The 23,472-nt window shown below is 41.2% G+C and overlaps 2 protein-coding genes across 3 annotated transcripts in view; both read left to right on the forward strand.

Annotated features, from left to right (window-relative positions):
* Positions 1–9,619, forward strand: part of ppp1r16b (protein phosphatase 1, regulatory subunit 16B) — an 85,059-nt gene extending 75,440 nt beyond the window's left edge. For both annotated transcript variants that reach the window (XM_031869805.1, XM_031870633.1), the window contains exons 7-11: positions 1,476–1,601; positions 1,689–1,764; positions 2,108–2,237; positions 2,663–2,810; positions 5,299–9,619. In XM_031869805.1, the coding sequence (XP_031725665.1) occupies positions 1,476–1,601; positions 1,689–1,764; positions 2,108–2,237; positions 2,663–2,810; positions 5,299–5,778 (960 nt within the window). In that variant the 3' untranslated portion in view covers positions 5,779–9,619. The remainder of the gene's footprint in view (positions 1–1,475; positions 1,602–1,688; positions 1,765–2,107; positions 2,238–2,662; positions 2,811–5,298) is intronic.
* Positions 9,620–13,489: 3,870 nt separating this feature from the next.
* Positions 13,490–22,701, forward strand: fam210b (family with sequence similarity 210 member B). The gene is made up of 3 exons (XM_031851297.1): positions 13,490–14,141; positions 19,173–19,372; positions 21,663–22,701. Exons 1-3 carry the CDS (start codon positions 13,641–13,643, stop codon positions 21,877–21,879), a joined length of 918 nt encoding a protein of 305 aa, XP_031707157.1. The 5' UTR covers positions 13,490–13,640; the 3' UTR covers positions 21,880–22,701.
* The last annotated feature ends 771 nt before the right edge of the window (positions 22,702–23,472 follow it).

Below are 23,472 nucleotides of genomic sequence, written 5' to 3' on the forward strand. Positions count from 1 at the left end.
GTTCTAAACGTTGGGAATTTTTTACAGGAAAGGCTGCTTTTAAAAGATACTTAGGCACATTCAGTTTGCTCATTATATACATGTAGCAGTGTGCTCCCTTTCCTGATTGTAGGGGACAGAGAAAGAAATTGCTTCAGTTTGTAAAAAAAAAAAAAAAAGAAAAGAAAATGCTGCGTAACTGGTATGTTGGATCTTATGTTGTGTGCATTCCTCTCTCTCTCTTCAGCAACACTCTAGTGCATATGAGCTCACGTTGTCACCAGTTGCTCAAACTCGTTTCTGGTCAGACCAAGATGGATTCCTTCTCACTAGTTTGAGAAGTGTCTACGGTTATTGGCACCATAGCGACCAAATTAACCTGCTTGAGAAATAATCAGAAACGGATGAGATGAAGCGAGGCTGGTGACGGCTTCGTTTTATACGCGTGTACGTTTCTCAGACAGACTCACGGGGATTTGAAGGCGAGACAAAAGAAAATGTCCATTGAATACCCCAAACAAAAACCTCTAAACATGCTGTACATCAAAATGTTTAAATACCCATCACATTCATTCATAGCATTTAAGAAACATAAAATGTTGAGCTTGTACAGTTTTCTTCTTTTGTTTCCCCTTAAAGGAGCTTTAAGGTTGTTAAAATCATAAATCATTTCGACAAGATCACATACATAAAGATTTTACATCAGCTTCTGCAGCTCCTCGTCAAATATACGATGTAGAGCTGAAACAATTACTTTGTTTCTCACTTAGTGCTTGGCAGCAGTTTTGATCAATCAATTCCTGACTCCCGCTTCTCAAATGTGAATATTTAATGGCTTTGACTGTCCTCTATGACAGAACATTCTCTGGGTTTTGGACTATCTTTGGAAACTTAATATGGCCACTAGAATTTAAAGTAATCAACTGAGTGTTTGAACAATGTTTGGCTGAATAACACAACTTTGTACTGACTGTCCTGCTGGTGACAACAGTCAGTATCCTGCAATTAAAAAATGTGTGCAGTGATCTTCTGTGCTCTGCCCGTGTTATAAGTGTTTCCTCATACAAGTGAGTTTCTGACCTGCAGAGTGGGTTATCTCAGGTCAGCAGGATCTGTTTTTTAATCTCTAACTGTTAACGCAGTTCAGTTTACAAACGGCAGAAGAGCTGTTCCAGCTGGACCAAGCAACCCATCAGCTTGAAATGATGGCAGAGCTTTTTTTTTTTTTTCAATGTTGGGGAAATAATATGACAAAACATTAGTGATTGAAGGTGCCCAGTGATGCATCCACTTCCTCAAACTTGGACGAAAGTGAATATCTGATGTCGATTTTTACAGGTATAGTGTAATGTCTTTTTTGAATTATTACCACAATATTCTTATTTTACCTAAATTGTGGCTTTAGTGTGAAATGCACGCTGGATTTATGCACAGAGCATATTTATAGCAAATCCTGTGCACTGGACAAATCTTAGTTTTTATTGTTTCCCTTGCAGCTCCACATCACAGCAGCAAGCGGCTACGTGCAGGCTGCAGAGCTGCTGCTGGAGGGCGGAGCTCGCATGGACCTGAGAGACTTCGATGGATGGCATCCTCTCCACGCTGCAGCATGCTGGGGTCAGGTGAGGTCAACATAACAGGAAACAGATAAGCTGGCACACATGATAATGATCCATTAACATAATTTGCTGCGATTGTTGTTGTTTCAGATGCATGTGGCGGAGCTGTTGGTGTCTCATGGAGCCAGTCTCAATGCCAAGACCTTCCTAGATGAGACCCCCATCGGTATATTTACACCTCAACACTCTTATCAATACACCTGGTGGGGGGGTAAAGAAAACAAATGTCTTCTCTCAGCATGGTCTCGTTTACAGAGTTTGTTCTGTTTAAATGCTGATTTAGATCTTGTTAAGGTGAATCTAAACCTTCTTTATTGCATTTTTGGCAGTCTTGATGGTTGTTAAATGTTAAAGTTTTACAACTTGGGTATATGAACTTAAGTATATGTTAACAGTCGGTGTTAGGAACTAGTAGCATCACTGAGGATAATAATTACCTAAACAAATTAATTTTACAGTCTCATAATCTCATAAAACATTTCCTGTCCTTCCTCCTCCTCATTTTTAAGATCTGTGTGAGGACGAGGAATTCAGAGCCATCCTGCTGGACCTGAAACACAAACATGACATTATCATGAAATCACAGCTCAAACACAAGACCTCACTGTGTAGGCGGACATCCAGTGCAGGCAGTCGTGGGTAAGTGCTGACACCTGCTGGTGTTACTGGTGCTACTACAGAGTATTTACCAAAGTTTATTTACTTTCCTTCCCAAAGAGAAAGGAAAGATCGGCAGATTGAGGCAAGTTACACAAAAAAATAAAATCTGTGCACTGCAGTGATAGCGCCCACTAAATCTAATTTATAAGACAGTTTAAATTTTACACAAATCCTCGTCAATGAGGGGAGCTGTCAGTCTTAGTTCTGCCTTCTGTACAGTTTAGTAAATGTGATTTTGATGTGCACACTCTGAACTCTGTTGTTTAAATGAGCACAGCCACCTCTTTTAATCTTCAAGTGTAAAATTTAAGTAAAATCTACATACGAGTAATGCTGTGTTCATGTTTGTTGGCATGTTTCTTTCCTACCTGCACAACTCTCACTGGAACCCCATGTGTTCACAGAAAAGTGGTGCGGCGAGCCAGCCTGTCGGACAGACACAACTTGTGCCGTAAAGAGTACGAGACTGAGGCCATCGTGTGGAGGGGCGGGAGAGAGGAGGAGGAGGAAAAAGAGAAAGAGTCTGATCAGGAGAATAACCAGGTGGTTAATGTGAGTCTTCAGGTTATTTATCATGTATTACAGTTTCTGTTTTCCTTGTAATCCTATGCACAGTTTTAAAAGAAGTGTTTGAGAATTCCTCCTCTCAAGGTTCCTACGCAGTGAGGAAAAGTATGTACTTTGATTGTGGTCATTTCCAGGTCTGAATAAGTATGGGGAAAAAGAAAAGTGTGGAAAAATCTTTGTGTTTCCAGACTATTGCTCCTATTCTGTTTTTTAAAATTCAGAATTTGTAAAAATAAATTGTCAGTGCAGCAAAAAAAAAAATTTTCACGGTGTGAGAGAGAGCACAGGCCAGAGCAAGCTTCATGTTGTTGAAAGCAAGGCAAGAAGTATGGCATGCGACTGAACGCACACTCCTACGCAGAGCAGCCTCTATGCCTCTACGTCACAGCCTGCCAGTGGAATATTGTCCAACGTCCTGCGTAGGACTGTGGACTGATGGACGATGGTAATATGCAAGTTTTTACAGAGGGCTGGCTTAACAATCACAAATATACAGCCTGGTTGGCTTAATATTCCAAATGGGAAAAGAAAGCAAATGCAAACTTTGTGTTGATTGACATCTCCAATATTGGAGAAGCGATGAGAAAATCGCAGCATTGAAACCTTTCTGACTGACGTGGATGGAGTCACAGTGCTCCAAGCATTCCACACAGCTTTACAATTTAAGAACGCCAACCTACACGCCAAGCGAGACACTTGCTTGAACATTTCCTAAGGAGAAGTAATGTAAGAGTGACTGGACTGGAGGATAAGATCAAAGGAAATCACCCAACTTTCTTAATGGAAAAACTAATCCTGAAATCATTTTTCGGTGACAACAACTTCTCCCTCCCCCTGTGGTAGCGGTTCATATGATCTACTACGAGGCCAAAGAGCAGATTCTCCAGATGCTTCTACCGCTGATTTACTATGCAGGAGAGCTGTATCCATGCAGAAAAAAGAAGCAGGGCTGAAGTATTCCTGCTCCTGTTTGCATATTTTTTTAGTTCCGTGGCAGTGCTGACAAATGAAGCCAATGTGGAAGTGCCAAAAAATGTAGTTCCTGAGAGTGAGTCAATCGCCATAGATTCCAGACTCCATAGGTGGGTGCTGTCTCAGGTTGCCAGCAGCTAGCTGTCTGCGCTGCTGCATCACCCTGGCCCTCTTCAGCTCCCCCCACAGTCCACCTCTTTGCCTATTGTTAGAGTTAGGCTGTGTCGTCACTGCCAAGATGGTGACAGCCAGAGCCACTAACTTTCAGCTTCATAACGGCTCCTCAGAAACCTATGAGTGACATCACAGAGACCATGTCTATATACGTTCTATTATATATCTAGTATAGCACGTCGAAGAAAGTCACAAAAATGTCAAGTGTAGTATGGCCAACAAAGTCACAAAAAAGTTATTAAAAAGTCATAGTATAGTTTGTCATCAAAATTGTACAGTGTTATACGTCATAAAAAGACATATCATCGTATTTCATGAGAAATGTCATTAAAAACATAATGAAAAAAGTCACAATACGCTCGTTGGAGATGAGCTGCACTTTGCCTGGAAAATGGACGAGAGCAGTCGGTCGCAGCAAACGGCATTGTAAAAAATCTGCGGTCAAGTCGGAAAGTTTTCAGCCACCTTCAAAGAATAAACAGGAAGTCAAAGAAACAGTTACTTCCTGTTAGATCTGTAGGCTACTTATAGTTTGCAGACCTCGTTCAGATGTATTCATGTGTTTGTAAATATACATTTATGTGGAAATGTATCTGCATTGTATGCTGTCCTTTGTTTTAATGCTTTATTACTATCAACCACACAAGATATGACTTTAGATTAAACCTTAATCGCAAAACACGAGATTAATAGCCAACAATCTAGTGTTAAGTATTAAGATAACAGAAAGATAGGATTTTCTTTTGTCAAATCTGCAAAATCATGCATTGTGCGGCGATCGCTGGTGATCGATTCTGCACAGGACTGTCTCGTCTCGTAAGAGCTTATTAAATGTCAAAAAGATTTAATGAAAAGAGCCACAGTATATTATTTCAAAAGGCCATGAAAATAGTCATAGTATAGTATGCCCCCTAAAATGTCACTAAAGATGTCATAGTGTAATATTCTATAAAAGGTCATATGGTGTGGTATAATATGTCTTACAAATGTTATAGTATAGTATGTCATTGTAAAATGTAAAGTGTAATATGTCATAAAAATCATAGTATAGCATGTCAAAAAAGATGGAAACTCTGTTTCCAGACTACTCTCTTTTCTAATTCAATGGTGCATTAACATAATAATAATAATCTGAAATGGTAGTTTATTGAGAGGGAAAAGTACATTTCAAGCTTTCGTCACAGAAGAGCCCCTCGTATACATTGAGCAACAATTTCTGAGGGGAACCTCTCTTTATAGTTGCAAATAAATGAACTCTATAGCTGTACTTAATCTAAAAGAGGAGCCTCATAGAGAGATTAAAGTCAGCTTTATTGATGTTCTGCAGGTCAAGCCGGTCTTAGCTGTGGAGCTGCCAGACACGCCCAAGATTCCCACCATCCTCAAAGATGGCAGCAGCAAACAGAACGGCCTCATCTCAACGACGACGTCCACGCCGCCGCAGCAGCCGCCCTCCAACGGCAACACGCCATCGTCTGATAAGGACGGAGCCACCACCACCAGCCCGCCCGCTCAGGAGGAAGCCTCTCCGAGAGAGCGCGCTCAAACCCTGTCTGAGCTCAAGAAACAAAGGGCTGCTGCCAAATTGTTGAATCACCCGTTGTTCAACGGTCACCTGGGTAACGGCTCCACAGACTCCTTCACTGATGCCAGAAACAACTCGGAGGATCCCCGCATGCCGCTGGTCTCCTCCAATGGCAACGCGGTTTACTACACGCCTGCCAGCGGCGACCCGCCGCTCCTCAAACTGAAACAGCCAATGGAAGAAGAGCAGCCCAACGTGCGAACCTGCTGCTGCGTGTCATAGCACCCTGGTCATGTGACTGTTGACGGAACAAAAGTGCTTTGCACAGAGAAGCGAGGAAAGTGCTGTAGGAGGAGAGGAAGGAAGGAAGGAAGGAAGGAAAGAGGGGGTGTTCCTGTCTCTTAACATCCTTTCCCTCCCCTCCTTTAAACTTCTCCCAGAGAAGATGGCTAGCCTGAAGAATGTACCGAGTACCTCCCTGTCTCGTCAATCCTGCTACGATAGGAGACATCTTCTGCAAACGCAGGCACGTGTCAAGCGTAGCAGAGAGGAGAAGAACCGAGCAGTGACACCTTTTTTCCTCCAGGTGTCGCTTGGATTCAAATTTAGTCTCCACAAGCCCAATGGATAGAACGAGAGTAAGAGGCTGTTACTCTGGCCCTGCTGTCCCCTGTGCACCTCTAAGAACCCAAGTGTGGACAGTTTGCTTCTTTCACCTGGAGGGTCAAAAACTAGGAAAGTAGAGAAGAGCTCAAGGTACACGGTGCATGTTCGTCCTCAGAGGTGAAGATGGAAAATCTATTTAGAAAAATACGGTTATCATGTAATTAAACATTTTCTTCAGGACAAACTAGCATTGTTGTCAAACCTCATTCTTCCACTTTTTTGTCATATTTCATGGTCAAATGTGCAAGAAAGCCACCACAGAAACATTGAAACGTAGCAAAAAGAGATCTGTGACGTCTCCTCTGAAGTACCTGTCATGTTAAAATGCTGCCTGCATAAGTAAAGGGAAGGAATGCCATAAACGAGTGTTAAAATATTCAGGAAGTGTGCCTCTACAGCGAGAGATAACATGAAAGAGTTAAGTCCTGCACTAGTGATTGAAACTTCACCTCACCGTCCTCTCATATCAAACCTGAACTGACAGGTCATGCTCTGTTTTATGCATTACTCAATTTGTGCTCTCACGTTTAGATAATTTAAAGCAAACATGGTTAAAAATGACTGTACATTTCTTTATTTATGAAATTAATGTAAAGTGTAAAGAAAAAAACGATGGTTCCTCAAGTTGAGTGTATTTATTTTTTGGATGTTGTGTGGAGAGCTTGAATGCAATAGAAGAATGAGCTGGGGAACCTTCTGACATGGAGAATCAAACGTTGAACTAATGAAGTGGAGTAAGGGTTATTGTCTGCTGTATGTTATTAAAATCACGCAAACAAGCCGTCCTAATGGGATGGATTTAATATCTGTGTCACTACAAATAACAGTGTTATTTGTTTATGTTTTTTTTTGTATTTGCTGGTGGCCATTGTGTGGCTTTATCTTCTCCCAGTCACTGTATTTGTTTTATTACAGAAATTGTAAGTATTATGTAATGAATTACTGTTTGGAATTGTATGCTTGCCTCACTCATTCTTTAAACATGAATCCACACGTGGGTTTGGTATGTAGCGAGCCCACACCATTATGTCAGGTGTCCTCTAGTGCATCATGGGTTCACTTTGGGGTAAGATTGGCTTTTTCCTTGATTTGTTCGTGTCTGATGTCCGACCCCCATGTGACGACCCACAATGCCACATTAATCCCCACAACATCAACTGTACAGTGGCAAATATTTACAGATGCATTTGTAAATATGTCTGAAATTGGTATCCCCCTATGTGTTCCCATGAACTGCATTTACATGTATGTGTTGTTACCGCTGAGGAACATATATGTAGATACATTTGCCCACATCGAGGAACATTGTTAGCCGATGTTTGGTGGTAGAGGGAGAAACTGAGTCTCTGTAGCCCCCTGCAGTAGTCCAACATGTTACAGTGGAGTGCACCCAGGCGTCGTCATCATATTTGTGACTAGCGTCTGTGGCCGTTTTTTTTTGTTTTTTTTTGTGCAATTTTTTCCCGCAACAGCCTCATTGAAAGCAGTCTGTTTTTTTCAACTCAATTTGAGGAAGTACAAATGAAGTCACAGAGTCAAAGAGATTGCTATATCCCCTATTTTTGGTTCCTTCTTCATTTAATGTATTAAAGGGTCAAAGGGCAGTGACATCATCTCGTTATGATTCAGCTGAAATTTACCGGAGCTGCTCCAGTTCACATTTATCCTATCGATTCAATTTAAATGTCAGATCTGCTTCCTTTATGATGAAATCTAAATCCCATTCAATTGTATTTTCTAACTACGACCGGGTCAGTGACTCAGTATTAGCCAGAGAGGGACAGTCACCTGTTTAAAAAGTACCCTGTGTTCTCGTGGTATAGATCAACGCTTGTGTTTGTCTGCAAGCCTCTATAACAATAAGATTATAAAGACAAAAAACTACTGATTTTATAATTACTGGAATATGTGGATGGTTGCATTAACATATTTTGAATAAATTGTATATTTTGAGAATTTTACCTGGTCTCTTCTGAATTAGTAAAGCTCTTTGTTGTTGTCGGGTACAATGGATTACTTACTACTTTAATAAGAATGTGCTTTGCAAGCCTGAACACAAGCAAAGATGCCCAACATCTCTCTTGGATAAAACAAGGCCTTTTAAGACATCACTAGAGGCATTTCAAAGACCAACTTTGAGGCGATTAATCAAGAAAATAACAGTAGATGAAGCGATAGTAAAAATAATAATTACTTTTAGCTCTGGTAGTATCATGCATTGCTGTCAGTGTTAAAAGTGGGGGCATCACTTACATGTTGAGAAAACAAACTACTCTTTCTGTCGCTCATCTTTTAAAAGAACCAGTATATTCCTGAAAACTGTATTCAGACAATGAATTGCTGAAGTTAGTAAATATAGTGTGCAGATCACGTTTGCATGCTGTGTGAAGGTCACAACTGATCTCAACCAGACGCGTATGCTTCCTCTGCCCTACTTCTACAGCTCTCTCCTCTGTTCTGAAAACAGGCAGAGGCTGGACCGTCCTTCACCACACAGCTGTCAGGGTCTTGGCCTGGCATCAACTGCTCTCTTCAATGAGGTTCTGTGTTGTCTTCTTTCCCCCCTCTCTCTGTCTGAACTTCCTCTCGTTCACTGGCTGTGGGATCAGAAGGGTCGATATTTCTACAGGCTGCACCCTGCTGTCATTTGTCAGACATATAACAGTTGGGTTAGAGCTGAAAGAAGTAAAGAAGACAGTTTAAGGGGGACACGCTTTGGGATTTTGACTTTCTCCACTCAGATTCTTCTCAGTGACTGTTCAGAAAAACAAAAGCCGCAGGCTACCAATGGTTGATTATTCATCCCGTTCACTGCTGTTGATTTTAGGGGAGTGACCTTTTGGCACTGATTTGGAAGTCTGTTTTTTTTATGGAGAAGCTTATCAGTATTTACATTACATTAGGCTGTTATAACACAACACCTACTGGCTAAGATGTCAGATAAGGGATTTGAAAATACAAAACTAATTTGTCAAACATCTACATCAAGTTACTGTCCTCTATGTTACTTGAGCAAATATTAGGAGAAATCCCCCATCAGTCTGAAGCCGCCTCCGTTTGTCTCAGGTAAATAGTTAGAGAGGAGGACACTGGTGCTGAAAACATGATCCAGGCTGCATTAACCTCATCTGCATGGTCTGGCTTTTGCTATTGTGCCTGCACTGAGTCCAGGCCAGCTGGCTCAGGTCCAAGTCCTTCAGTCCTCTTCACTGAAGGATGGAGTGGATCAGTGCCAGAATGAGCATACAGACGCATACTGGCCACTCTGCTCCACACACAAATGGAGGGACGAGGAGCACTGAGGAGCAGTCAGGAGTGTGAAAGCATAAAGTAGGAAAATGAACCGATGCCAGGAGTTGCGAAGACACTGACCACCATGATGTGAGTGACGGGTGGAAAGAAGGGATGTTTTCATTGATGAAAGAAAGACAGCATACAAATGAAGGGTGGATGGCAGGCCTGAAAGTGGGCCTGCGCTGGGAGGAGGCCACAGCTATTGACCACACTGCCAGCCTGTTAGAAGACAGATAGAAGAGCTGCACAATGAGCATGATGGACGGATGGAGGGATGGTTCAGCGGGTCAGAACGTCTGCCGGGTTCCCAGGATGTGTTGGACTTCACTGGGCTTCTCTGTCGATTTGACTTGAATTTAAGATGTTTACGTAGAGCGAGTCAAGGTCTGTCTGTCCTGACGTCGATAAAAGCCAATCGACTGAGGGATTTACACTCAGATTTAAGTAGAGCTGAACAATAAATCAGTTGCTTACTCTCAGGCATGAGACACAGTGTCAGTGCAAATGCTACCAATACCTATTGAAATATATTTCCCTTGAAGGCACTGTAAACAATAGGAATAAGAGAAGCTACAAAAATGATCCAGTAGTTGGAATCATGACACACCAACGGCCTTCTGTTTAGAAGCCTCTAAACAACTTGAATTTGAACTGAAGGACAAAATGTTATTGACCACAGTCAGGCTTGTCTCAAGAAACCAGAGTAACCGGTTTTCTGAGTGTGTCACCAGAGCTGCAACACTTCCTTCACCAACTGGAAATGTCCACCTATCAAGTGTTCCAAATAAATTAATGACAGTATGTCCTGAAGAAATGTCATAAAAAGTCATAGAATAGTATGCCATAAAGACTTTAATGATATAGTACGTTTGAAAAATGTCATAAAAAATGTCAGCGTGCCATCAAATTTGGTATGCCACATAAATGTACTATGATAGTAGGTCATATCAAATATGTCATAGTATAGTATATTATTAAAAAGTTATAGTATGTCATGAAAAATGTGAAACAGCCATTCTGTCGTGAAAAATGTCAGTATAGTTTTCCATAAAATATACAAATATAGTACATTAAAGCATCTTTGAGTACCTTTTAAAGCGCTATACAAATAAAATAAATATCGTATGTCATAAAAATGTATTGTATGGTATATCATAAAATGTGTCAGAGTAAGCCTATAGCATGCAATACAAAATGCCATAGTATTGCATGTCCTAAAATTGTCCCAAAACAAAGTTGTAGTATAGTATACCATAAAAATGTCATACTACAGTATGTAACAAGCATTACATCATTTAGTTTGTCATAAAAGATGATTAAAAAGTCATAGTATAGTATACCCTTAAAATTATTATTTTTTAAACTCAAAGTATTGTATGCAATACAAAATGTCATATGGTTTTATTCAAATAAATGCATAATTCCGTATGTCACAATAAATTGTTTAAAAAGTCACGGTATAGTATGCCATAAAGGTTACATTATAGTATATCATAGAAAATGGCAAAAAAAAGTCAGAGTATAGTATCCTATAAGAAATGTCATAGCACAGAATGAAAATGGAAAATGAATCATATTGTTTTTCTCACTTGCCCCTCAGGGTTTCTGTAGATTATTGACCAATCAGGATCAAGTCAGGTTTTGTTCTTCTGCATTTCTGTACAGAAGAACATTCAGCATCTAGAAGAAAACAAAATACACAATGACACAATGTTCATTTGAATTTATACATCAAACCACAAAGATGCTCCACAAAAGTTCCCCTATTACAACCTTCTGTTCAGACCCTTGTAGTAGGCTCTGCAAAAATCATTGTAAAATCAGTTTCATGTCAGTGTCATTAAACATGTCATGGTATAGTATACAATAAAAAGTATGTTTATAGTATGCCATATAATGTCATATTATAGTATGGAAAAAAGTCATCTTATAGAATTTCTAAAAATGTCATACTTTTTGACTTTTTTTAAAAACATTTTGATGGCATACCATACTATATTATGAAAAATGACACACGCAAGTCATAGTATCAACAGTATCCCAAAGAAAATGTCAAAGTATAGTATGTCATAAAAAATGTAAAAATTATAAATAAAGTCATAGTAAAACATGTCATAAAAATGTTATAACATATCATAGTATATAAAATAGTATAATATGCTATAAATAATTTAATATCAAAATGTGTCATGTAAAAGTCATAAAAAAATCATAATACAACAACATATTTATCGACTGAATTGCTGTTGAAACAAGGTTATGCAAAAATCACCCTTTTCAACCTAATTTAGTCACCTTTCTTCTTCAGCTGTTATCACAGATTAGGAACTTGGGTTGAACTTCCTCTTCATTCTGTCTGTATGAGGCAGTACAAGTTCACATTAACAGTACTTATACTCAGATATTATCATTTTTTAACATTTACACACAATGATGTCCCCTATAGGCAAATTGGTGTTTCATTCTTTAACTAATAAAAGGATATTTGACCAAAACCACAGATATGAAGATTCTAAATGAATAGCTGTTTTAAATGAGCCCATGTGTTGATCTTGTTGCTTTGCTGAAAGGTCAGCGGCTCCGTTGCTGCACTGACTGTGGGCTGTTTTTCGTGGCTTCCTGCAGAACATCTCACCCTCTTTATCTCACCTCCTACTCACTCTCACTGCTTTCCCTGCACTTTTGTCTCTGTTTGTTTCTATCTGTAATGTCTGTTTGAGAAAAAGGTGCACATTTTGCATGAAAAGATTTACCACAGACACGATTCAGCACTCTCAGACATGAAAAACTGAAATATTAAATTCAGTATGATACTCTTCCCCACCACTTCCTTTTTTAGGTTTGGCTTTTGTTAAGACTTCTGTATGGTTTCGCAAAGGCATGCAAATTGACATGAGTAACATAAAGTGAAAGTAACTATGTCACATATACTCAAGTACTGTACAATTTACTTGAATAGTTTCTTGATACTTCTTCTCCAGTACATTTAAGATGGAAATATTGTACTTTTTAACTTTTTTATTCCACTACATTTATTTGACAGTTAGTTACTTTGAGGATTAAGAGTTTACATACAAAACAGATGATCATTTTACAATTAATGATATCTTTCTATAGATAAACTACTGTTTTATGTATTTTTACTTAAGATAAATTATGAATATGGGACATTTTCTCATGATTAGATTTTTTTTTTTATAGTGTGGTAGTACTATTTCTTACTAAGTATCTCAATACTTTCTCCACCAGAAGAGGAGAAAAGACAAAAAGTGAAGGGAAGAAAACGTTTGATAAATTCTACTTTTCACGTGAGATGTGCACGCCTATGAAACAGTTTAAAATGCCGTTACTATCTTGTCTTTCTGCTGGTTGACCAGCCTTATCTCCCCATAACATACAGTAACACCCAAAAACACAGATACGGGCCAACAATGACAAGCGGGATATTCTGTATTGTCAGTATCGGAAGAATAGTGTGCAATTGTGTTGTTTCATTTAGCTGATGTCTTTGTTTTCCTTCAGCATGCTCATTCATGTACATTTCCTCTTTCTTTATGGACTGTGTACGTCTTGATTTTTGTCATTCGTAATTGCTTCCTTTTGTTTGTTGATGTCTCTAAAGAAAGCCTCCCTGGTTAGAATAAGTTAATGAATAAAGGAATTGCTTTGATTGTTTTGTTTGGATCACTTCATCTCATAATTTGCTCTGACAGAGAGGACAGTTGTAATCACGTTAAAGGCCTGGCATGGGGTATAACCACAAGGACAGAATGTGGGAAAATGACCAATAGATCAAATCTGTACTGAAATGTACACATTTGAACTAAGTCAACAGCCAGCAGAGTAGTTTAAACTTCAAACGAGTGCTTGAAGCAGAGCTGCCTGCCTTTAAAAACAACATGCATTATGCTCACTACGCTCCAGAGCCGTTTCATGACATAACTCGACTGTAAGCGTTAACACGGTTACACCTTTAAATATCCCCCTCCCTTCGCGTGAAGCTGTTCTATCTGCGATTGCGCGTCAGCTCTCATTGGCTGTCGGTGATAATCGGAGGACCGGAGGGAGGCGAGAGGGCACAGGACAGCATGTTTACAGCTACTTCCACACATAATTAGTTGCCCTGAACGGTTTACGCGCTTTATTTGTTTTTCACTTCCTCGTTTCGGAGGCGGTCGTCGACAATGTTGTTGTGCCGCACGGGGAGGCTGTCTACAGCGGCTCTGGATCACGCTTTTAAGTCAACGCGCTCGTTTCTAGTGCAAGTCAGAGCGGACAGACTGAGGGACGGCACTTTGACATTACGCAAGGGTTACACGTTTCAGCGGTACCGGTGTTTCTGCGTGTCCGTCGGGGGTGTCGATGCACCTCTTGCGCGACCGGGGAAACAACAACAGGACCGGGACTCGCCGTGTGCTTCTGACTGGGGACACTTGGACCGGGTGGCTACTAAACACGTGAATCTCTCGACACGCGTGCAAAGTGAAGGCGGTTACATAGATGTTATCACGCAGCCGCTCGTGCACCCAAAGAGGCGCCGCAGCGGAGGACTGGTGGGTAATGGTTCGTTTACAGGTGACTGGGGGGGGTTCGGTCGACTCTGCTCCGCTGGGACAATGCAGACCCGAGCCTTATCCACGAAGAAGAGCGACGCCGGAGAGGAGCAGACGGCTAACGACAAAGGGGTAATTGAAACCATTCAGCTCGAGTGTTTGTCTAACCCCAGTGGCAAGTTAATACGAGCGCACAGGTCCCAGCCTATGTACACACACTGTGGTTTACTGGTGAGGGGAACCCCCACGTGTGTCCCAGTGGAGCCCGGATTCAACTCAAAAACATGAATTATGCAAAAGAATGCCCGCGCGCCCGCCTGCGTGGGCCTCCTCTTTGACTGCCATCCTGTAAGCAGGCAGGCTTGTTAAACACTGCATGACACTCACAGCAGCATTTGCAGGGAGATTCACACAGTAGTTCATGCATAATTGATCCGCCTGAACAACTTGAATCTGAAGTAGCAGCGGTGTTGTTTACAGAGATGAGAGCACATGCTGACACACCGTTCAACTCGCTCACAGAAACCTGACTCATGGTAAGAATGAGTCACTGTGTTCAAACCCGTTTAGTTTGAATAAAATGTAAATGAAGTCAGCGTGTGCTCTTCTAGTGGGTGATCTTGACCTGCAATGAGCAGTTCTTGGAGGGCACAACAAACGCTATATACTGTATTCTCTTCAGAGTAATGCAGGCTATGAGTCTGAGGCTTACTCTGAATTACATAAGCATTATGTTAGATAATTACACAAGACTACAGCTCTGTCCTTCATCACGCTAACACCAGCATGCTAACATGCACACTGTGACAATGCTAACATGCTGATGTGCAGCAGGTCTACTGTTCACCATCACCGTTAGCATGCTAACAGCTGCTTTAAGCACAGCGTACAGTTGAGGCCGATTGGCAATTAGCTTTCAAGAGAAGTGTTGGAAAAACATTACACTTGTTAACCTTGTGATGGTGCTGGAGGGAAAGTCGGGGAATTACCAAGTCATTTGGATTTGGGCATGAAAAATATCTGTACCAAATGTCACAGTAGTGCATTGAATAGTCAATCAAATTCTCTCTGGACCAAGTGGTGGACTGGCCAACGTTGCAGCTATCCTGGCTTTTGCTTTCAAATAGTGACAATTTAATTTAGTTCTAGACCGACGTATAATATTGCAGACACCATATTGATCATGACGTTGGCCGACAAGTAACAAGAAATTTGGCACATGCTTAAGGTGATGTGGCCAAAGAAATAAATATCTAGTTTGGGACAATTCATGATTTGAAATAATTATTTCAAAAAAAGTTCAAGTTTTGAAGAGACGGTCCATAAGCCTAGCTGTAATCTAAAGCATCTAGTTCTTCTGCTTGATATGCACTCGTCATGTAACTATTGATGCAATCCTCACTCTTTGCCAGCCACCAGCTAAATCAACATAGGAGCACTCCACTAATGTAGCATTGCACTCTGTAACGTAATCAGACTCATGATGGATCGGGATCTAAATCCACGCACCAGAGATCCACACATTCTTCTTCCCTGTGAAAACCTTGGCGCCTATATTACCCACAATGCAACTCAACCGCTGACAGTTTTGTCGGAGATTCAGGCTTGTTATACAAGTAGCTGCTAACGTAGCCATAAGCCACTAACCTCGAGCACAGATGAGGAGCGGGCTACAGACTTCAGATAAGCTCACTTATTATTTATTATTCCTTTTTCAAACTTGTAGTCTTTAGACACAACAAACACTGACTCAAGTGACCTCACTTGAGGCAATTTAGTGTACTTCATGCAGCTCCCTCTTGAGCTTCTTTTTTTTTTTTTAGACGTGTGAACAGACTTTGATGTGTAAAATCATCAGTTCCCCTTTAATGAGACGGTTCTGCTGACTGTTGTGTTCAGTTTGACTTTATCATCTTATCGAGACCACACACTTAGCAGTCGTTTTTAAGCCTCTGCTTGAGGGATTCACCCCTTTACCACTTCTCTCCTGCTCTCTGTGTGTGTGTGTGTGTGTGTGTGTGTGTGTGTGTGTGTGTGTGTGTGTGTGTGTGTGTGTGTGTGTGTGTGTGCTGTGTGTGTGCTGTGTGTGTGCTGTGTGTGTGTGTGTGTGTGTGCCACTGTGACTTCGCATGTGTTTTCATGTCTCTGAAAAGCTGTTATCAGACACAGCAGTGCCACTGTTCCCCTCCTATACAGCCTCCCTGGCACAACTCCCTTTGGCCGCTCGCTCACATGACCCTCCCATACTGCTGCCTGCCTTTACTTTTAGCTCGGCCTGACTTGCCTCTGAAAGGCAAAGGCCTGCTCCCTCGCCCACTCTCTTCTTTCTATTGTCCATTGTTGGCCGGCCAGTGAACACGTCACCAAGACTATGGCTTCATCCAGGGGGCTCGGGACAAAAAATTCAGCAAGACAGATTGCCGCAAAGAGAAAAGATCAGCTTGTTTTTCTCCCGTTCCCTTCTTCGTCTTCATTGTTTCTGCCCTAGTGATTAGTTGTCTGACTCAGGCCAACAAAGGAAGACAGTCTGAAGCAAGCATAATGTCCGAGCAGCAAAACAAGGGTAGAAGGATGTAAATGAACGTTTCTGTATGTTAGGTTAAATGTCGCACACGTCAGTGAATGGACGCAGAAATTTCTGTAGAAGTTACAAATGAAGTTACCAAACTTCAAATCCATGGAAGTGTGTGACTCATAATTGTGACTTGGCTCATTTCAGTACAGTCATTCACCCCTTTAGTCACTTTAGATAGAATTACATGCTCAAAGCTCTTATTTGTTTTATATGTGAGTTGCATGCTTTTGTATGTATCCAGTTTATTTTTTCCATTTTTGTAAGACATCAAGTTACTATTTTGATGCATAGTATCGGCGTAGTTATAATTTCTCTGTGTATGTTCATACACACATTTCCCATCAGCCTACATTCTGTCCTCATCACTGTTCAAGTTAACCTCGCCTTCATGGCGTCTGCTATCATAATACATTTCCTGGTAAAGAGGTCACTGCAGTTTGCTTTGGAAAGCACAATGTCAATATTTAGTCCAATACTATTCCTTCCATACAGGCCCGAGCTACTTCCTGTTTTCTCAGGGAAGGATTTGGGTTTCCTCTCGGCAGAAAATATATTAGAACAACTTGGCATCAGACGGAGCTAATGGACACGATGCCCTTTTTACTGTTTCCATTTCGGTTTAACGGCATCCAAAAGAAAAAACAGTAGAGATTAAATCTGAAATAATTTTCCCCCCCAGTATCCTTAATCATAATCGAAACCTCTAATTAATCTGCAAGGGCCCCATAAAAGATATGTTGTTGTAATTTCACATCCACAGCAGCATGATCAGGCCAATGAGTGCGCTTGCACAGCACTGGGTACAAACTGTCTGGTACAGAGCGTTGGCTCTGAATGTAGACTCTTGTTTACTTATACTTTGGTCAAATATTTCCTGATTGAAGTCATACTTTTATTTAAACACGGGGCTCTCTGTGGGTTGAAATGTTCAAGAATGCTTCATCTCTGTGATTCAGTATCATTTTTAACTCCTGCTGCATTGTGCTTTCATGATCCATAATTCTTTACTATCTTCATTATCACACATATTACACTAATGTCCCGTAGGTCTGAGGCGTCCCTAAACCTAATCTACAATTCCTAATAGAAGCCCTATTGTTCAAGTAACACTTTTAAAATGACTGTTTTTGGTTTGTGGTGCTCCAGACATGGTTTGAAGAGGTTTTATATCAATACGCTGCCAAAACAGGTAGAGCCTCCTATAATTAAGATTGCAGTTTCACACAGTATTTACCCCGCACGATGTCAGGACACTGACTGAAAAGACTTCCTGGGAAATCAGTGTCGTATCAAAATTATAATTGGGTAAGTTCAGTACTCCAATTAAATTTTCCTTTTATAATTTCCCTTAAATTGTAAAGTGCATACCCCCTGAACAGGTTTCTGCTGCGTTAAGCAGGATCACCGTGTCAACATACTGGCAGCGTCCACTTTTTTAAATTTTATTCATTTCCTGCATCCCGAGCTGCTCCGTGAGTCTCGTCTCCTCCACACGTCTAGCCACCAAAGCTCCGCTGCAGTCTGTTGTCTTATTGTTGTCGAGCGTGTTCTACTTCGCTTATCCGTTCTACTGCCAGCACGCACTGGAGTGACCCGCCTGCTCCCTGCTACACGTCAGACGGTTGTGTCTGGGACTTGGAGAGTGGTGCGTCTGGAGGTCACACACACACGTGTGTGTGTGTGTGTGTGTTTGTTTGCACGTATGAAAGGCTCTTTGTTTGTGTGTTTGGAAGAGAGTGACTGACTTGGTCCGCGTGAGTGTGTGAAAGGGTAAGTGATCATGTGGATTACCTAAAGCACACACGTTTAGTCAGCTGACTCCAGGCTTTGTTTGACCTACTTGTACGATGTGACCTCGACTCTGAACTAGATGGAGCACAATGGTTTTCTTCTGTATTTTGATGATGCATGCATTTCTGTATTTTAACTAAAAATAAAAAAAAAAAAAGGAAATTCTTGACTCGTTTAAAGATACAAATGTAGCTTTGGGTATCTGTTTTGATCAATTGTGGAATGGTACATTGTTTTTAGCGTTCGGAGTCGCTCAACGGGTCAGTACTACCCTGCAAAGGAGAACAGCTGCAACCCTGACCTTTACATATTTATTGCACCTCTGGATGCTATTCATTTTTTATTCATTTACTCTTCTGTCGAGACTAGAGTAACAAATTGATGTCATTTTTCTGTGTCACCACTCATACAAACATCGTCAATTCATGTCAACTGGATATTAGAGGATAACTGGTCGGTTCTTTGGTTGTTTGAGCTTTTCTGTGTTTCAATCCCCAAGAATGGTCAAGAAGTGTGACATTAGTTGAACCAGAAGTGAAGCCTCCATCTTGGAGCTTGTCAGTTTTGTAGTTTGAGGGAGTTCTTGGAATACTAACAGGAAAAGTGTCACCATTTTGTATGCCAAGTGGAAACTATGCCCACAATGTGAATCCACTTCCTCGTGGTCGTTTGTATCTCCCCTCTGTTCTTCTCTGTCTTATTACACACACGTTCTGTTCCTCCCATTTCATTTTGTCCTGATCACTGCCTCCAATGCTGCTCTCTGTATTTTTTATTTTTTATTTTTTTTTGTCCAGGGCGAGAAGAATTTAAAGGAGGCCTCTTCTACCTCCTTATCTACAGCGAAGGCCTCGGGGGAGCCGGAGCCAGAGGGAGGGAAACCGAACAAGACCCAGCAGCTAAAGAAAGTCTTCAAGGAATATGGAGCGGTGGGAGTTTCCTTTCACATCGTGATCTCCCTTATGTCCCTGGGAATGTTCTACCTCCTTATATCCAGGTGACAAAACATCACATTATAGCTTCTTCTACACGTGGGACACCAGTGGCCACATATAGTGCGTCCTCTTAGCAGCTGGATAGAATATTATCCTATATTCCCCTTTCCTCAAGATAAAGATGAGGGGCTGGTGAAATTAACTATAAATGAGTACAAAGTCAATCAACTCTGCGCCTGAACGCTGTTATAAAGCGTGTCGCATATACCATGACCTTATCTGCTACTATTTTCTTGTTTTGTAACAGAACACATTTTTCTGACTCTCGTTGAATGTCTTAAGAGAGATTATTTGCTATAAAGTCACCATTTATCAAGTGTGGCTACGGTTTGACAAAAAAAAACAACACATTTTGGATTATTCCCCTAAAAATCAAAGAGTAGGAGCATATTTCTAGATGTACTGATTCTCAGCAGGAGGAGAAGGGGACATTCATTTATTGCTGTCAAACCATAATAGTCCTTCTTAATACAGCCTGCAGCTGAAGGCAACATCTTTTTAAATAAATAAAAGTATTTTGGTAAATGTAGGACATCACTGACTGAAGTAAAAGCCAATCAAGCAGGCTGAAGGGAAAGGAAACTAGAAGAAAATTAAATGCAAGACTACATTTGGAATGCATCAAACACGTATGTTATACATCACTTATTATAACCTCATCTAGCAGTGTGAGAGAATCCGAGTGCAACTTTTTCTACAAAAGATGTCAACAGGAACTTCCTGTCCCAATGGGCTGCTTTTATACCGAGGAATGCAAAGCCTGTAATCTGAGAGAAAGCAAAGTGCAGGCTCTAGAGCTCCACTCAGTCTGAGTCTAAAGTACTACTACTTTTGCATTTACTATTTACAACAGCAAGCAGCATTTTAAAATCTTAGACACTTCTTTCAGCTATCTTATGTTCTTTGTAGTCTTCTGTTGGTGGTGGCAGACAGTGCAAAGCCAAAGCAGCACAGAACAACCTTTTTAGTAAGATTATCTGTCAGTCTGAGCCAGCCGAGATCATCTGACAGCTTAGACATCCCTGATGCACACTAGCTGATAATGACTCTTGAACGTGTGTGTGTGTGTGTGTGTGTGTGTGTGTGTGTGTGTGTGTGTGTGTGTGTGTGTGTGTGTGTGGGGGGGGATTGAAGCAGCTCTATGCCTTGTGTTAGCACTATCTGCATATTTATTTTCCCAAATAGGTCAGATGAAAATGCCACGACTCTACAGAACTGTCTCACAGAGGCAGTGATACATGTAGCTTGTTAAACCCTCTTTGATTTTGTAGTGTTTCTTATGCTAATGTCATCAGCTTAAATGGTTCAAAAGGCCACAAAATACATTCTACAACGTTCTTTTGGGAGCACAGCTCCCTCTGGTGGAAATAAAGGTGACTTGCACTCCTAACTACCGAGCCAGAAGCGAAAGGGAGGATGGGACTCTACTCGTCTGCTTTATAAAACATCTCTTGACAGATGGGAGCAAAAGCTTGGCGATAAAGAGAAGTTGTTATTGCCGCGTGAGGCTTTTAGGGCATATTTTTGGGGCTCTGAAGCATCTGTAAATTTAAATGTTTTCTTTGAGATGGTTAGTTTGGGTTTATGGACTGTTGTAATCCAGATAATAGCCCATACAGAGTTACCTTACTGTTGATGAGTTTCATGAGAGCTTGTATGGCTGATGTTGCTGAAAGTCCAAATGTAGTTTTTTTTATTATTTTATTATTTATATTCTCAATGTTGTGTTTTTAGTTTTTTTCATTTAAATTAATTTAATGTTTATTAGCTTAATTATGTCTTCCTTTTTTAATACTGAGGTTATTACATTTTCCATGTTTGTTTTTCAGTTTTTTCATGATTATTTTGAATGATTTGCTGAAGAATTGTAATATTTAAGGGGAGGGGCTGAGGTCAACATAACCTTGGTATACACATTACATTACAGTCATTTAGCAGACGCTTTTATCCAAAGCGACTTGCAATCCAGATTCTATCACATTTCTACACCGTAGGCACGTACTGGAGCAATTTTTGGGTTTAAGTGTCTTGCTCAAGGACACATCGACATGCGATTTAGCGGAGCCGGAACCGGAGATCGAACCACCGATCCTCTGATTGAAGGATGGCCCTGCTATCCACTTAGCCACAGTCACCCCCACGCGTGCTGAGGAGGGCATAGCCTGAAATGTCTGTGCGTGTAGAGGATCAATCATTTAATACAAAGAAAACTGTAAGAAGAAGTGTGAGTGATCGTCTAACGTGTGAATTCTATGTACTTCTAACCCATTTCTGTGTCATCCGTCTCCCCAGTGGGATCGATATGGCGGCTGTGCTGTGCAAAGTGGGCTTCAGCGAGGTGGTCGTTCGGTCTAAAATGGCAGCGGGAACCAGCACGTTCGTCCTGGCCTACGCCATCCACAAGCTCTTCGCTCCGGTTCGCATCAGCATGACTCTGGTGTCCGTGCCTCTCATCGTGCGCTACTTCAGAAAGACTGGTCACTTTAAACCACCCACACCTGCACCTTAATGAACCGCCTCTACTCCTCTGCTGCCTCATCGAGCCACACACATCCTCACTGTTAATAGCCATAATTAAAAAAACGCCTGTGTGTATCCTTACTCATTTGCCTTCATCTCGAAACAACTCGCCTTTCATCAGTCATTGTGGGTTCAGGTGAAACATTTGTAGTTCCAGTAGAGTCAATGTGTTCAGTTGCGTTACTGTAGGATTACGAAGTCTGAAGTATAACGCATCTTTGTGAAACAAAGTGTACTTGGGGTCATGTTTTAATGCGTGTGCATTCCAAAAAAACAAACGAAAGCTGAAAAAGCTCAAATATTTATTTACAATCAGAGGTGTGATCAGGGATTTTAAGCTCTTCTCGGTGGGCGGGTTTGTCCCTTAATGCTGTGAAGGTTCAATGTGGAAGAAGCTGATCTCTCCTCCACTGTTCCCCGGTAGCTGACTGGGCCGTGTTCTGGTGTTAGGTGAATCAGCAGAATAATTCAGGTTCTCTCTCTCTGTCTCCTACCTCGCTCTTCTATCTTTACTTGGCTCAGACTCTCCTACGCTGTTTTGATTTCCTGCTGTTGGTTTGCTTCCCTGCTGGTTTTCCGCTTAACAGCTCTCCTAGCAACTATTGTCTTCTTATATCCCTTTGCTGTGCCTCTCTATCTTCTCCTCTTGTTCTTTAATTTAGCAAATGCCACTGCCCAATGTTGACTACATTCATCTCCGAGTGAAGCTGATTGTAGTTCACCTCAAGCTTTGGATGAAGAATGTTGGTTTGTGAGGGCTTTTTTCTGATTGAATGGACTGTATTTAACGATTAAAAACAGAAGCGCTCTCTTTCATGTGCCGTGTTTTTGGTATGAAATGTCACCATCACTAAGGTGCCACCTTTGGTTGCAGTTCTCCTTTTCTACCACACCGGGGAGCTCCTGAACTACAAATACAGCCGTGCCGTTCTTCCTACCATTACCCTGACAGAACTGCAACACACAGTTCTCATCTCTCATAAGATTGAATGTCTTTGTACTCTTAATGTCTTCAAGATGGATATCAGCATTATATCACCAGAAGGAGCATCGCTCATGCGTCCTACAAACACGATGCTAAATGCTTCCCAAACTTCTTTGGTGTTCAGTGTGACGGATCTTTGTCTACAAAGCAACGATAAAGTCGTTGTACAAATATTGGGAGATTACTCAAAACATAAAATAATTTACAGAATTTCTTGTCACAGACGACCCGATGATCCTTCAACTTGAAACACTAGTCTGAAAAAACTACATTATTAAAGGCTTAAAACTCTGCCATGATGGTGTACCATGTTTCCTAAGGGGTTCTGTCCTACACTGACCAGTTTTAGTCCTCCATAAGAATTCATTATTTCTGGCTGTATTTTATCACAGCGGGCATGATGCAATTGCTCTCCTCTCTCTGCCTTCCTGTCCTCCCTCTCTCTGGTTGATGGTTTGAAGGGTCAGCCGGCACAGCAAGCACACCTCAACTGGTGTGGTGTCCCTGAAGATCTGTATTGAATGGTAGCTGCTATGAACAAGACCTGATCTCCTTGCTCGCCTTCTCTCTCTCTCTCTCTCTGTGTGTGTGTGTGTG

The sequence above is a fragment of the Anarrhichthys ocellatus genome, unplaced genomic scaffold (genome assembly GCF_004355925.1).
Source record: "Anarrhichthys ocellatus isolate YVR2014 unplaced genomic scaffold, GSC_Weel_1.0 scaffold1, whole genome shotgun sequence".
Lineage (NCBI taxonomy): Eukaryota > Metazoa > Chordata > Actinopteri > Perciformes > Anarhichadidae > Anarrhichthys > Anarrhichthys ocellatus.